Source organism: Salvelinus namaycush, chromosome 20 (assembly GCF_016432855.1).
Source record: "Salvelinus namaycush isolate Seneca chromosome 20, SaNama_1.0, whole genome shotgun sequence".
Lineage (NCBI taxonomy): Eukaryota > Metazoa > Chordata > Actinopteri > Salmoniformes > Salmonidae > Salvelinus > Salvelinus namaycush.
This window is the reverse complement of record NC_052326.1, coordinates 2,647,370-2,664,236: the sequence shown is the minus strand read 5'-3', so window position 1 is coordinate 2,664,236 and position 16,867 is coordinate 2,647,370. Positions and strand designations below refer to the sequence as shown.

At 42.8% G+C, this 16,867-nt stretch overlaps 1 protein-coding gene across 1 annotated transcript in view; it reads right to left on the bottom strand.

The window, feature by feature from the left end:
* Positions 1-15,109, bottom strand: part of LOC120064963 (RING1 and YY1-binding protein B-like) — a 42,239-nt gene extending 27,130 nt beyond the window's left edge. Inside the window, exons 1-2 of the mRNA XM_039015575.1 lie at positions 14,987-15,109; positions 14,076-14,201 (exon numbers count right to left, since the gene is read on the bottom strand). Coding sequence (XP_038871503.1) covers positions 14,076-14,201; positions 14,987-15,012 — 152 coding nt within the window. The 5' untranslated portion in view covers positions 15,013-15,109. The remainder of the gene's footprint in view (positions 1-14,075; positions 14,202-14,986) is intronic.
* Positions 15,110-16,867: the final 1,758 nt, after the last annotated feature.

Here is a 16,867-nt window from a genome sequence, read left to right as displayed (position 1 = left end):
GATCATAGGTGAGATGTCACTTGGTCGGGTCAACAGGAAATATTATTAAAGAGATGCTTTACATTGAAATACAGAGAGATGTAGTAGTCCCAGAGTTAATGATCCAAGGTCAGTTCCGCATTTCACCTCCTGATTTAAGATGACCGTGTTAGAATAAAAAAAACAAGGCTTAATCATGCTCTCTCTCTATCCATTTGTCACTCGTCTGCAGGTATGTTTTGATGTGAGAGAGGAAGCCAGTCCCGTCATCACCACCTCACCCGCTCTTAAGATAAACTTTGGGCCAACTGGGAGCCCAAGGCTGGTTAGAAGACACCGCAATTGTGATAAACTGAGAGAGTATTAGGGTAGCACTGTAATTCATGAATCATATTCTGTCTGCCGCTGTTCTTACCTCTTTCCCTTCTACACCTCTCTCCCCACCTCGTCTTTCTTCCTCGTTTTATAATGCACACCATATGTGCATTGAAGTACAGGTTGAACTTGTATTTATAAATATTACAATTATCATAAATGCATTATAATTATGTAATTATAACACCTGTATAATGAACTTCTTTCAGTAAAGCTTTTCACATTCTCCACTGGTTGAAATACTATCCTGTGTCCTCAGATTAATGCAGATGAAGGGAGTTTAAAAAACTATGCATATCTTTCTGTATATATGAATTACAAATCAATCATGTTTCTAGTCTATTGCATAGTTACAATGTGTAATCATTGATGTCCCAGGAGCAGTAAACACTCAAATAATGGAGTTTGATATGACTGAAAAAGAATGTCTCACAGAGATTCATACCTGAACCGCACCTTTATTTGCCAAGGAAGAGTACATGATCAGTGAATGTATTCAATGTACAGGCTACAATGTGGGAATCTCATGTGTGGTAATAACTACAGTACATGTGTATATAGGACTTGCATCCTTGGCACAATAAAGTTATTATATTCTACCCATAGGCTTCATTAATGCCATTCAGACTTGAAGTTGATACAACAACTATGATAGCTGAGGTTCACAGACTGCTATGAATATTAGTTAAGAACCTAATGTTTTAGGGTCCTTACATAGATTGGTTACATACTGTTGCTAGCTACACGTATATAGGCATACAGTTATTTTTATCCTTCACTACACAATAAGCAAGTAAATAGTTAGCTAGCTATGTTACTTCAGCTGCATTGCAAGGCAAGCTTACACAATTGTACATTCAATTTGCAGTAAAAGCTTTAGCTAGCTAGATTCATTACATCCACTGTTTCACAAGAACACAGCCTGGTTTGCTGGTTTCAGGAGTCCCTAAAACATTAAACACGAATTACAAATTAATTCTCCTAACACTAGCAAGCTGGCTAATGTTAGCTAGTCAGGGAACTTGCTAAATAGCGATTTTCGTGAATTAGCTTTATGACAAAAAATTATGCACAAAAGTTTGTCTCTACATTAACTAGCATATTTCTCTCAATTGTAAAATTTTTGCTTGACTTGTTATGACGTTATAACAACTTACATCTGGTTCCACCGTAATGTTGTGTCAGCCATCTTTGTTGAAGAACGCCACAAGGCAAGTGTGGCTAGCGTCAAAAGTCATCATTGGAACCACTCGATATGATTTGTCATATAAAAACCTTGGGACCCAAATGCATAATGAATGCTCTAACTCCCCCTTGTGGTGGTCTGGAGCAATGAAGCCATGACGCTGGGTACCTCCAAGTCCCGCAGTGCAAGCTCGCAACTTTTAAAGGAGGAACCACTGTAGCACACTAGGGTCTTTCAATCACCAGCGAGTGAATGAACGCGTTCTTCAGATCAGAGCCACACATGTGAACATTTGTTATTATTTGCTAGTTAACGAGTTATTAGCCCAGTTATAGCTAAGTATAGGTCAGTAATGGGAAGTTACTGCTTCCTACAATAGCACAAAACGTGTAGGCTACATTTCATGTCTTTGAAAAGCCAGTCAGTTAAAAAGCTTATGCCTTAATTAAAGAGGCAGTGCTGTATTTTAAGACTGGCTTATTTGCATATTCTGGCTTATTTGCATATTCAAGCCTATAGGCAGAGGGGAAGCCTACATTGTCTAATTCACTATATGGTAATAATAATAATTCATTGTATTTTGTAAAGTGATTTCTTGCATCATACAACAAGGTACAAAGCAATTTACAGTCACCCATTTGGCCCATGGTGTTACAGACAAGTAAAAAAAAATCATTAATTAATGTCAAGCCCTTCATAATGTAAAAATGTTGTTAAAAAGTCTCATGCAATGTAGGCCTGCATTGAACACCACATATAGGCTACATCATAGAAATCAAAAGCTATTTCCAAGTTAAAATGTTATGGGATTTGCTCCATTGGTTTTGTTGGTAGACCTACATTACGCTCAAATAGCCACAATAGCCTACTGTCTAAAACTGTAAGGGTACAGTCTCACTGCAAAATTCTCACAACATTCAAGTTTCCGCTCACAAGACCTACACTTTGCTCAGTGCCCCAAAAAATTACAGGGAACATTGATGACGTCACAAATTTGCTTTAATGGAAATACCACTGAGCCAGTCTCTAAATCTCAAAACATTCTATACACAGAAGACTATCATGTCACAATCTTACCTGAATAAAAAGACAATTCATTTGTAACTTGCCTAGTTAAATAAATAAAAATATATTTTTCCCCAGATGACACTACCGCTGAGCTGTTTCTTTCCCTGTCTCGTGTTGTGACAAACACGGATGGAGTTGTGATCCAGAGGGATGGCCATGGTGGAAAGAGGCGTGTGTGAGGGCCAGCCCAGCTCTTTCCTTCCCTTAGCTCCCTGGGTAATTATGTGCTCCACTCTGTCATCCCCCAGGAGACTCTTGGCTGAGAGAACACACCCCCCCCCCTCCACAGACCATCACGCCCAGCAGCCCCCCCCCCCCCCCCCCCCCTCAGAGCACGACCGGGCTCAGCCACTCCAGCCCACACTCTTGTATCCCGTATGCTTCCCCTTGTCCCTCTGTACCCTCTGATCCCCCTCCGTACCCTCCGATTCCCCTTGTCCCCCTCCGATTCCCCTTGTCCCCCTCCGATTCCCCTTGTCCCCCTCCGATTCCCCTTGTCCCCCTCCGATTCCCCTTGTCCCCCTCCGATTCCCCTTGTCCCCCTCCGATTCCCCTTGTCCCCCTCCGATTCCCCTTGTCCCCCTCCGTACCCTCCGATTCCCCTTGTCCCCCTCCGTACCCTCCGATTCCCCTTGTCCCCCTCCGTACCCTCTGCTCTCGGTTCTTCTCCCGGCTACTTTGCCTCCCCACTCTGTCACTCTACACGTCTGTCTCGTTCTCTCACTTGCTCGCTCCCTCTCTCCACCCTCTGAAAACAAGTTCAATTCAACAGCTCGTTCTCTCAACGTTTCTCCATGTGTCAGATTGCGAAATGGGCCATTGTATTTCAAAATCCCTCACATTCTCTCAAATCTCATGAAGTAATTAAGAACTCTGAAATCCGCCAATTAACACATTAAGATTAGGGCCTACCTGCTCATGCTTAAGGATTAATGCAGATGCTGATCATGATTGATAAGCATAAGCCTTTACAAATGGAGTGTGCAAGCACGTCCTTCTTAAGTAATTCCATTAGCCTTGACAATTTGTGTTAATGTGACAGTGGTAAAATCCACAGATTATAATGACTATGGCTGGGCGATATGACGATATATATCGTGTGACGATAGAAAAACGTCTATCGTTTCATATTATGCTCTATCGTTTATTTAGTTGTGTCGCAAATCACACTCTTTACAGCAATATTTCTCATCAATTGGAAGGAAATTTGCAACACAAACAAACATGGAGGACAGTGAACGTGACACGAAGCTCGTACCTGAAAGAGTGGCTACTTCGGTCACATGGACGAGGTTTGGGTATGAAAAGTCTGACACGGACGAGAAAACCGTCCTCTGCAAAATATGCCGCAGGCCGGTCCCGACAACAGGCTCAAAACACCTACTACGCAAGAATAATGTGAAACAGTACGGAGAAAGTCTACAAAAAAAGTACAGTCGAGTGCTCAAAACAAACCCGACTCAGACGCTGCAAGAGGCTTTTGCCCGCGGCACACCATATGGCAAAGAATCACAAAAGACGGAAGGAGGTAACAGCTGCCGTTACAACTTACATCTGCAAAGACATGGCCCCAATTTACACGATGGAGAAACGAGGGTTTCGTGAGTTGGTGCCAACACTCGACCCCAAGGTACCAAATTGATATGCGACACGTATTACCCTGCCCAAAAAAAGATATATTTTAGGCCTATATTTATGTTTGCAACTATAATTGAAGTGTTTTCTATTTACCTTTTTAGATTTTATACATTAATACTTTATATTTTGTTACACGCTTAATTAAAGATTTGCACAAAGGTTCTAATTAAAAGGAGAAATAATCAAATATGAGTAAGAACCTTTTATTTGTTGTGTATAATTCAACATGTATTAAAAAAATAGGCCTTTACATGTGGTCATTTTCTATAAACTATTTATTCATTGAATTTACAGAAAATGTGCTATATCGTGATATGAAATGACCTATTGGGACATGAGATTTTGGCCATATCGCCCTAAATGACTCTATTCCATAATTTTAACAAACGCGCACACACGCACACTGTAGGCTATTATTGCTTACAGTGTGACCCGATCAAAGCGGTCAAAGAGGATATAAATATTCAAGTAGGCCGAAGACTTATAATTCAATTACCATTGAAGTCCCTGTCCATTGTGAAGCTACACTAAAATAGAGCAATACATGCCTCCCATTCCCTCCACTTAGATGAAGCATATTCTTGCAGAGCAGAACATTTGTGAGTGTGCAAGTTCAGTCTGAGTGCTACTGCAATCCTCAGTTTAACACCATCACACTAAACTGACAAAAACTCAAACATCTGGACATCAAAATGTCGATGTGAAGCGTCAACAGGTTGCAGTCTACATACCAAACAGTAGCCGAGTTAACGCAATTCTAATAATTTGGTTTGGAATATGAGAATCACCAGCGCGACGCACAGCAGTGAGCCAAAAATCCTACCTCTGCACAAACATGTCTGGAACAAAGTGGCAAGCAACAATCAACAAGGAACGTCACATCCCCCAAAACCACAGCCAGAGGCATCACGTCACAACAACCAAAGAGCATTAGCCCCTGATCCCGACCATTAATCAAGTCAAAAAGGCCCCGCCAGGACCTGGAGCAGCTCAAGGTGCAGCATACCAACACACAGCACAGCCATCAGGAAAACTGTGCTGATCCAGCAGCAAGATGTCACAATCTAGCACTGATTGGTTTCATGTGCTGGCTACTTTCGAATATGATAGCAGCATACGCCTGACAGCAGTGATCAGCTAACGCAAAGATGTGCATCTTCTGGTATAAGAATGCTTCAAAAACGTACTTCAACTATTAACAGCAGAACTCGGGAGGTCAGGTCACAAAACACAGTGCTTTCTTGTTGGAGAACCAAAGTGAGTGCAGTGGCAGTGCACAGATTTAGCATACTTGGGCATTGTGTGGGATTGGGTGAGAGTTGGGCCTCCCCATGCATGTTGATATTGCTTCTGTAGCACATGTTAGCACTAGAGGTCTTCACGGATTCACCTGTACCCGAATACCCGAGACCAGATCCAGGACCCTGATTTAATTGTCACGGGTATGAGTAATTTTAACTGACTTGTCCAGAAGGACCCATACAGAGCTGAATGCGCCTGCTGCAGTAGAGAGAGAATTTGTATAATTTATGCTGCTGCTCTGTGCTTTTCACGAGAATGCCACGTGTAGCTTGTTGTTGGCCAATCATAAATCATCAAAGCGACGTTACACTAGTCATAGATCCTCCATGTGGGGCAAAAGTTAGGAGAAACACTACATGACCAAAAGTATGTGGACACCTGCTCATCAAACATCTCATTCCAAAATCATGGGCATTAATATGGAGTTGGTCCCCCTTTGCGGCTAGATGTTGGAACATTACTTCCATTCAGCCACAAGAGCATTAGTGAGGTCGGGCACTGATGTTTGGCAATTAGGCCTGGCTCGCAGCCGGCGTTCCAATTCATACCAAAGGCATTTGATGGAGTTGAGGTCAGGGCTCTGCGCAGGCCAGTCAAGTTCTTCCACACCAATCTCGACAACCCATTTCTGTATGGACCTCGCTTTGTGGGGGGGGGGGGGTACTGTCATGCTGAAACAGGAAAGGGCATTCCCCAAACTGTTACCAATGTTCAAAGTACAGAATCGTCTAGAATGTAATTGTATGCTGTAGCATTAAGATCCTCCAAACTTCACAGTTGGCACTATGCATTGGGGCAGTTAGAGTTCTCCTGGCATCTGCCGAACCCAGATTTGTCCGTCGGACTGCCAGATGGTGAAGCGTGATTCATCACACCAGAGAACGCGTTTCCATTGCTCCAGATTCCAATGGCGGCTAGCTTTACACCACTCCAGCCGACGCTTGGCATTGCGCATTGTGATCTTAGGCTTGTCACGGCTGCTCTGCCATAAAAACCCATTTCATGAAGCACCCGACGAACAGTTACTGTGCTGACGTTGCTTCCAGAGGCAGTTTGGAACTCGTAGTTTGTGTTGTAACCGAGTACAGAGAATTTTTACGTGCTACGCGCTTCTGCACTTGGCGGTCCTGTTCTGTGAGCTTGGTTGGCCTACCACTTTGCGGCTGAGCCGTTGTTGCTCCTAGACATTTCCACTTCACAATAACAGCACTTACTGTTGACCGGGGCAGCTTTAGCAGGGCAGAAATGTTACGAACTGACTTGTTAGAAAGGTGGCATCCTATGACGGTGCCACGTTGAAAGTCACTCAGTTCTTCAGTGAGATCATTCTACTGCCAATGTTTGTCTACAGAGATTGCATGGCTGTATGCTCGATTTTATACACCTGTCAGCAATGGGTGTGGCTGAAATAGCCGAATCCACTAATATGAAGGAGTGTCCACCTACTTTTGTTTATACATTGTATCTAATCAATAGAGGAAGAGGGAATTAAAATGTCGCCTGCTACTTTATATTCGGAATGGAGTTGTTTGTAACTGTGTAGGACGATAAAGCGTGGCAGATGTTGCCTACCCTCGCCACCTGGGGGACAGCTCGTCGGGAAATCCAGGATCCAGTTGCAGAGGAAGGGGTTCAGTCCCAGGGTCCTGAGCATAGTGATGAGCTTGGAGGGCACTATTGTGTTGAACACTGAGCTGTAATCAATGAACAGTATTCTCACATAGGTTTTCCTCTTGTCCAGGAGGGAGAGGGTAGTGTGGAGTGCAATAGAGATTGTGTCATCCGAGTATCTGTTGAGGCAATATGCAAATTGGAGTGGTTCCAAGGTGTCTGGGATGATGGTGTTGACGTGAGCCATGACCATTCTCTGAGCACGCATCCTGGTAATCCGTCTGTCCCCGCGACCTTGTGAATTTTAACCTTGACTAGGGAGAGCGAGATCACACAGTCATCCGCAACAGCTGGTGATCTCATGCATGGTCCAGTGTTGCTTGCTGCAAAGCGAGCATAAAAGGCATTTAATTTTTGCTTGTAAGCAGGAATCAGGAGGATAGATTTATGGTCAGATTTGCCAAAGGGAGGGCGAGCATTTCATGCTGGTCCCTCAGTTGGTAGAGCATGGCGCTTACAACGCCAGGGTTGTGGGTTCAATTCCCAAAGGGAACCAGTACGAAAAAAGTATGAAAATGTATGCACTCACTACTGTAAGTCGCTCCGGATAAGAGCGTCTGCTAAATTATGTAAATGTAAAAATGTTGTGAAACGGATCAGTTAGCCTGCATTAAAATCACCGGACATGAGAAGCGCCGCTTCTGGATGTACATTTTCTTGTTTGCTTATGGCCCTACACAGCTCGTTGAGTGTGGTCTCAGTGCCAGCGTCGGTTTGTGGTGGTAAATAGACAGCTACAAAAAATATAGATAAATAGTTTGGTCTGCAGCTTGTCATGAGGTATTCTAACTCAGGCAAGCAAAAACGTAATACTTCCTTAAAGGGTACATTTACATTTTTACATTTTAGTCATTTAGCAGACGCTCTTATCCAGAGCGACTTACAGTAGAGTGCATACATTTTTATTACATTTTTTACATACTGAGACAAGGATATCCCTACCGGCCAAACCCTCCCTAACCCGGACGACGCTATGCCAATTGTGCGTCGCCCCACGGACCTCCCGGTTGCGGCCGGCTGCGACAGAGCCTGGGCGCGAACCCAGAGACTCTGGTGGCGCAGCTAGCACTGCGATGCAGTGCCCTAGACCACTGCGCCACCCGGGAGGCCCGGGTGGGTAGGAAACACGCAACACAGTGTAGTCAAAGACTTAGAAGTAGTCACGATCTGGTTACCTATACATGCAAAAAGTTGTTACATATTCAGAATTTATTATATCTTTATTATATTATATTTATTATATCCAGATATCTTCTAAACTACCCACAATGCACTATTTCTCAACATCAAGTGGAGGATCTGCTCTGTACTACTGAGCAGCTAGCTCAAGCTGGCCAACGTTAGCCACTAGCGATGACAGCATGTAATTACATTCCAAACCAAGTGTTGGCGGTGGTGAGCTACAATCCACCAATCGCAGGAAGTGTGATGTAAACAAGAAGTTGATGGGGCACGTGCGGCCATGAAGCATGCTCTTCACAGACTTTGTGGATGTGTTATCTATTTGGAACCCGTTTGCATGGCAGGCCCTGGTGCCTTCTACCTGTGGGCTCAAATCGATAGAGAAAATCAAACTTTGTAGTACCTCGTCTGTTCTCCTTTTTGTTTTGTCAACTTTTCAGCATATTCCCTGCTTAGTACGCTATAGGAGTTTTGTAACCTTTTCCACCTTGGCTTAGTGCTAGCGCGATAGCTGACGGATATCTGGAATCTATCTATTTGGGATTTCCCTGAGACTCTCCATCAGCCAGTGAAGCGTGCGCCTCCTCCTGGCTTTGGTAGCTAACTCAGATCCAAAAATAGTTATCCATTTCCAAAACTTTGGTTAACTTGAATGTAGCTGTAAGCTAGGTGTTGATAGCAACTGGCTGACTCGTGTAGTGCTAACATAACATTAGCAGGCAAGTAGGGCTAACGTTGGCAGGCTAGTTGGCTATCAACCTTGCAAGTTGGTTTGTAACAATAAATTCATTAAGTAATTACTTGTAAGTTGCCTGAAAATTACACTGAAACCAGTATTCATGACCGCAAACGATTTGGTTTAATTTTAAGTTATTTCTGTTGGAGTTTACATTATAGAAGACAGGCTGGCTTGCCGGGTCCTCCATATAACATCACCTTACGGAAGAATATTTTCCGACATGACTTCGGCATTCTGATCAGTTTTATGTAATAACTCAAACAATAGAAAAGTGAGGTGTGACTTTGCATTAAGACTTTTGAGGTGTATGCTAATGCAAATACATATGCTACGTTTATGCTACCTACCCTTTAACAGAGATCACGCACCAGCTGTTAAAGATACACACCCCCCCCTCCTCGTCTTACCCGAGGCTGCCGAGCGGTCTTGACGATGCATGGAAAAAACAGCTAGATTTATGTTAGCCATGTCCTTGTTCAGCCACGACTCCGATAAACATAAAATATTACATTTCTTTAGGTCCCGTTGATAGGATACTATTGAACAGAGCTCGTCCAGTTTGTTCTCTAGTGACTGTACGTTTGGCAATAGAACGTAGGGTATAGTAGTCTCATCAAAGTAGTCTCGTCTGGATGCCGGCTCATCTGCCTCTCTTGCACTGTTGCTTCATCTTTCAAATCACAGAGATTAGGGCATGGTCAGGAGTAGGGTTGGGTGGTATCCTGGTTTTCATATCATCATACCATCCTTCTCTCACCCCGGGAGATACATTATTACCAGTTTAGTACACATGCGACAGTCCCAAAAAATGCCAGAAACCCAATTGGGTGTCTATTACCAGAATGCTAACAAAATTAGCACAAGTAATAGCGAAATTCCATGGAGCCTGCTAGCTAAATGTGATAAATTGCAAAGACAGGCAAGCCAGCTCACAAAGTTTTACATATATAGGTAGAAGCTACCGAATGTCATTTTTGGTGAGTTTGGACATTTACAAGTGAATGTGAACGAGAGAAAGTTTTGACGCATGCAATACTGGCTCTCGAGCAGCATGTCTACACCAAAGATTTTTTATAACTAACCCCATCTGTGTCAACACACTGTCTGTGTGGAGTCTGCTCTGCTCGGAGGGGGGAGGAGCAGGTGGGCCGAGAACAGAGAGGAGAAAAAAATGAAGGAAATCAACATAGCAATGACAGCTGTACAGATAACTCATGCAAAAGGCTTTGACTTCTCCAACATGGCAAAAAGCTAAAACAATGATGCCCCGTCACCTTATTAATTCAGTCACTTACTTAGATTAGGCCTGGTTCGCAGTCGACGTTCCAATTCATCCCAACGGTGTTTGATGGGGTTGAGGTCAAGGCCCTGTGCAGGTCAGTCAAGTTCTTCCACACCGATCTCAACAAACCATTTCTGTATGGACCTCGCTTTGTGCACAGGGAGCATTGTCATGCTGAAACATGAAAGGGCCTTCCCCAAACTGTTGCAACAAAGTTGTTAACACAGAATTGTCTAGAATGTAATTGTATGATGTAGCGTTAAGATTTCCCTTCACTGGAACTAAGGGGCCTAGCCAAACCATGAAAAACAGCCACAGAACATTATTCCTCCTCCACCAAACTTTACAGTTGGCACTATGCATTGGGTCAGATAGCGTTCTCCTGATATCCACCAAACCCAGATTCGTCCACCAGACTGCCAGATGGTGAAGCGCGATTCATCACTCCAGAGAACTCGTTTCCACTGCCCCAGAGTCCAATGGTGGCGAGCTTTACACACCACTCCAGCCGACGCTTGGCCTTGCGCATGGTGATCTTAGGCTTGTGCGCGGCTGCTCGGCCATAGAAACCCATTTCATGAAGCTCCCTACGAACAGTTCTTGTGCTGACGTTGCTTCCAGAGGCAATTTAGAACTGAGTGTTTCAACCGAGTACAGGCGATTTTTACGCACTACGCGCTTCAGCACTCACTGGTCCCGTTCTGTGAGCTTGTGGCCTACCACTTTGCAGCTGAGCCGTTGTTGCTCCTAAACGTTTCCACTTCACAATAACAGCAATTACAGTTGACCGGGGCAACTCCAGCAGGGAAGAAATTTGACGAACTGGCTTGTTGGACATGTGGCATCCTATGACGGTGCCACGTTGAAAGTCACTGAGCTCTTCAGTAAGGCCAATCTACTGCCAATGTTTGTCTATGAAGATTGCATGGCTGTCTTCATATGGTCACATGCCACAAGGGAACTTTGAAGCCAGAAACTGTCAATAGGCTGGTGTTCCTGGCACAGAACTTGTGAAGAGGGAGGCAGTGAACTGTTACATGTTGAACTGAGAAACATACAGACTGTCTGGTGAATGCTTGAAGAAGTTAGTTTGAAAAGGTTTACAACTTGAATTCATAATGTCCAGTATTATGCTGAAAAAACAGACTGCACTTCTTATAGTTGGCAGGAAAAAGTTAAAATAATTTAAAATTTTCTTTACATCCTGAATATTTTAAATATTTGTTTTATTTAATTTTACTGCATATATATTTAACTCATACCTTTGCTTATGTTTCATGTTTGCACAGGTTTACCATAGAAGTAAAAAAAAAATACAAAATACAAAAATAAAGTGCAATGCTTTCTGTTTCTATAGGGTTAAAAGCAATATTTTCTAATTTATTAACTTTGAAGGGCTCATAAAATGTTTGTTTTATTAAAGTACAGTATATCGTGATATATCGTTATCAACCAGAATGTGGAAAATATTGTGAAATAAACTTTAGTTCATATCGCCCACCCCTACCACACACACACACTGTTAAAGTGTGAATCATTTGGCTGAGAGCATACTGCATCAAACAGAGAGAAAATATGCCTAATTAGTACTCATTACAATAAGAGCCAGGCTTACAACAAGCAAACAACTGCATCAAAGGTTAACAATTCAGATCAAATGGGAATGTGACAACCCACTTCAATGATGTCATGCAATTCCATTTACCAAATAGAGGCAATTGGGCTGTTGCCAAAAGCTCCATGGTAAGGGGCTTGGACATACTTGTCATGACATCCCCTCATTAACGTAAAGCATGCTAACACCCACTGTGACGTACCAGTATCTGTTAATTTGCCCTGGACGGACCAAATCTGAACCAATCATAGACGTAGATGTTTCACAAGTTTGGACAGCACAGTAGAGAACAGTACAGTAAAAGAAATGTAGAGTACAGTATAATGTACTGTATTCTACATAGGCCATCTACTTTGCTGCACTGTGATGTCCAAAATGGTGAAACATGGACGTCCATGATTGGTTCCGATTTGGTCTGGTCCGGACCAAACAAATGTGGTCTTTGACACAGGAGGTTGGTGGCACCTTAATTGGGGAAAACAGGCTCATGGTAATGACTGGAGCGGAATGGTATCAAATACATGGTTTCCAGGTGTCTGATGCCATTCTATTTGCTCTGTTCCGGCCATTATTATGTGCGGTTCTCCCCTCAGCAGCCTCCTGTGCCTTGGGAGCGGAGCTCATTACAACAATAGCCAGTGTGTAGAATAATACCCAAATACGCAAAAGGAGGATATTACATATTTGTACTTTTGTGTACCTATTCTGGATACATCACCATGAAGAGAATGATATTCATAATGCATTTCTGTATAGTACAGATAAGGGACCTATGATGTAATTCCGTTGCCGTTATTTCGTTACCAGATGTAAATCCACCTCACCTACTATAGTTTAATAAAACTATTTATTTTCAAACTCAAGGTATCATGTCGTAAAATCTGAGTGAGATTCTACCGTAATTCTGTTACCAAACTTTGCATCTGCACAGTTCTTCCAGTAAATGTGTTATGACATTCTCTGTGTAACTTGTTCAAAGTAGGTCTTGTGCTTAGAGTTGTATAGTTTGTTAAACTTTGAAATCAATGTTTTTTGCTTGGCATACATTTTAAAACAAAATCTGAGTCAAAGCATAATTCCGTTAATGTGGAATTGCCCAGTACACAACAACATTTCGATTAGCAGTAAACCGGTCAGTGTTTTCCCAGTGGCATACCAAAGGTGTCTGCAGAACACTCATTCTAAAACCACAGCTGGAAAGGTTAGAGCATGGAGGGACTCTTCTGCAGGCTCACAAATGACTCATCTATCTCTAGATTTCATCTATCTCTAGATTTCGTCAGGCAGCTGATGATAAGTACCTGTAAACTCACACTGACAACTTATCAGCAGTACCCAGAACTCAGGCTGGAGTGCTAAACATGAAATTTAAAGGGAATCACGTAAAAAATTCTGAATGCATATCATGGTGATGTCATCTTAGTTTCCCATTGCAGTGACAGCCCAGAACTAGGTTTCTGATGGGGGGGGGTCATTTCTCTCACTCACTCTGCTGAGTAGTATTTATGCTCCACTCATACAGGAGTAATAAAGGCCTAGTGCACTAATTTGGTGGGGGAGAGGGAATAATCCCAATTATTTGTATTTCTTTTTTTCAGGGGGTGCTGCAGCACCTCAGCACGCCTAGCTACTTCCCACGGCTATGCCAACTACTGATGTTTAATCCTACAGGTAGCCTAAGTGATATATTCTAACAGATGTTTCAAGCTACAGATGTCTTGTTTCAATCTGGTGATACTAATGTCAAATTCAGAGATTCACTTGGGAGCTGCTTTATTCTAGCAGCTCCATACAGCTATTATGAAGTAAGGTCCCTCATTCCCACCCCATCCCCCTCTCTGGCTACCAACAGCACACCTAGATGACTCAATTCACTCACTATCCATACAATAATGAAATGCATGGCCACACAATGCAACATGCCTACGTCAATCAATAAATCAAAGTATTACTACGGAAATTGGTAGACGATTAATGTTGATTTCAATAAATTGCGATGCTTTACTGCAGGAGTAAAACAACACCCGTTCAGACGTACCTTGTGGATGTGCCCTTCCTCACATCGCATATGCTGCATTTAAAAGCCTCTGCACTGTTCTTGAAGGTGCAGACGCTACAGTCCCAATATCCGTCGTCAGCACTTGGTTTAGCTTGTCTTTTTGGCCTTAGAAATATAAAAATGTAAAGTCAAGTTAGTTTATTACATATAATTAATTTGGTTATGACTGTTGTTAGTGCTGACGACATGCAGTACCCCCTAAATTAAAAATCGGCTAACTTAAACTAATACAGGAAAAAAAAATCGCTGTCAGGTTATCCATTCGAATCCCGAATAACCTACGCAGCGCGAGTTTCTCGATTAGATCAGTCACTAGCTAAAATTAAGGTCCTTGCTATCTGTGATCCTTGGGACGTCCCTATCCCATTGAAGTTGACGTTTAAAATTGTTATGGTAAGGGTTGTTATGGTTGGGGTAGGAGTTAAGATTAGGATAGGGATGACCCAAGGATTCTGGATAGCACTAACCCTAGAATCAAGCGACCTAGCTAGAATTTCGGTTAGCTAGCTAGCTAACGTTACAACATTCGATTGTATCGCGGCTTAGCCTAATGTCTGTTCGGGGCTAAGCATGTTAGCTAGCAAAACGAATGTCAAATAATGTCCACTCGACATTGATCTTCGAACGACTTCTGTTGACATTGAATATAATTTTCTAGAATGGCAGGCATATCCACTGAAAATTTCCCTTTGTCTGAGAGTGACTGGTAGAGAGTAGGGAGCGAGAAGCCGCCATAGCGCCTGTGCACTATTCTAGCTCTGGCATACAAACTGAAAAAAGGGAGAAACACTCCTTGAGAAATCATCCGAATATCAACCGCAAACGCCATGGAATTATCGCAAAACAAGTCTAAATCGACACAAAACCGACTGGGGTATACGGTTAAATACCTGGTAGGGCTTTTCTTGTCGCCCATGGTGAAGAACTGTCTTCCAAAAGAAGAAAAGGTCTTCAGTAATAATCAGTAATTGTTGTAGGTTGTGCGCGGAGGATCCAGATAGAACCGCTGCTAAAGCTGGCAGTTAAGCTCGCATTCAGCGGCAGGGCGACTGCACACCGCGTGACTCCAAGACGCCCAATCACCGCATGCCTCGGTTTAAAAGTCTGGTTGGAAATAAGAGAAATTGGTAGCTCGCTATATATTTCCCCGAAATATTCTGTATCGAAATGAGATGATGCGCTTTATAGTCGAAATGTAGGAATAACAGTGCCAGCCCAATGTATTCACAGGTTTCGTGAGTGTCATACTGTGCAGTACCACAGCATGAGCTGGTGTCATTGCATTTTATGCCTACTCACATTGAAGATGTAGCTGGTGGAGTTCATCTTGGGACACAGGTGCATATAAAGTTATTCCCCATCATCCCTTTTCAATCGTGACAGGTGTAAGTCAAAATGTCTAGGCCTACTAATAAACCAAATGCAAAAATGTATGTTGAGTGCTATCAGAGCAGTCCAGTCAATTTAGCCTGTAGGGCTTTTGTCCCTATCATACCTGTCTGTGAGATTAGCCTACTGTCTTTGCATTGAGATGGACATGTTTCAGTTGTTTCATCTTCTGTGGTTGTAGTGTGCCCACACTGCCTAACATTTGAAAGGACTCAAGGAAATGGGGATTGCCTTATGTTTCAAATAAGACATAGAAGAAAGGATTACCTCAGATTCTAAACATTCACCTTGAATGATCATTTGTATTTAGATACAAATGTTCACCTTACTCATCATTTCCAAAATTCCAGACATCCTGGAGGACCCCCTAAATAATTTGCAGATACTCCTAGCTTTAGTGGGCTACTTCATCATGCACCCCTTGAAGGCCTCCCTCCCTCCTGCACAGGACAAGACTCTCTCTGTGGAGGAGATGAAGCATGAATCGTATAGCCTCATTAGCCACTTGCCATGGCTCCTGGTCCTCTATGTATGCACGAATGACTAAATCGCTTTGGATAAAAGTGTCTGCTAAATAGCATATATTATTGTGAATCTCTCCCTTCTATCCACCAAGTGGAGAGGAGAAGATACGATCACTTACTTCTGCTGTGTCACTGTCATTCTTATCACACCGGCTCTGCCCTCTACCCAGTGATTATACACTCTTAGAAAAAAGGGTTCAAAAAGGGTTCTTCAGCTGTCCCCCATATGAGAACCCTTTTTGATTCCAGGTAGAACCCTCTGTGGAAAGGGAACCTGGAACCAAAAAGGGTTCTTCAAAGGTTGTCCTATATGGGGACAGGCGAAGAACCATTTTAGGTTCTAGATATCTGCTTAGCTCATAGCATGCTGCTCTAGAGGCTCATCTGCTCATCATGATATTAATAACCTGAATTCAATCATAACAGCATTACGCATTGCCTGGCTCATTCTGTAATTCATTCAAGGGAAAATTGGGCATTTTTGATGTTACAGTAATAAGGGAGACATTATAAGAAAAGCAACAAATGAAAAGAGAATTGGGGGAGGGGACAGAGACGAGAAATGATACCATGCATTAGGCAATTCAAGAGTGTGACTGAAACAGCTCTACCCACATCAGAGTTCCTTCCTTTACTGAATCTTGTTATTGCTCAGAAAAATAATCTGTGATTGGCATGTTGCCAAGCTGTCAACAACCAAAAGTGCATGGTAGCTCTGACATACATTTCCTCTGACTGAATCTCTTTGGAAAAATACACATGGTGCTGAAGTTCTGGTATGATCAGTAAAATCTGTTTAACTCTGAGTGTAGTATGATGAGAGATTATACGTAGGGATTACAGTTGGCTCAATTACAT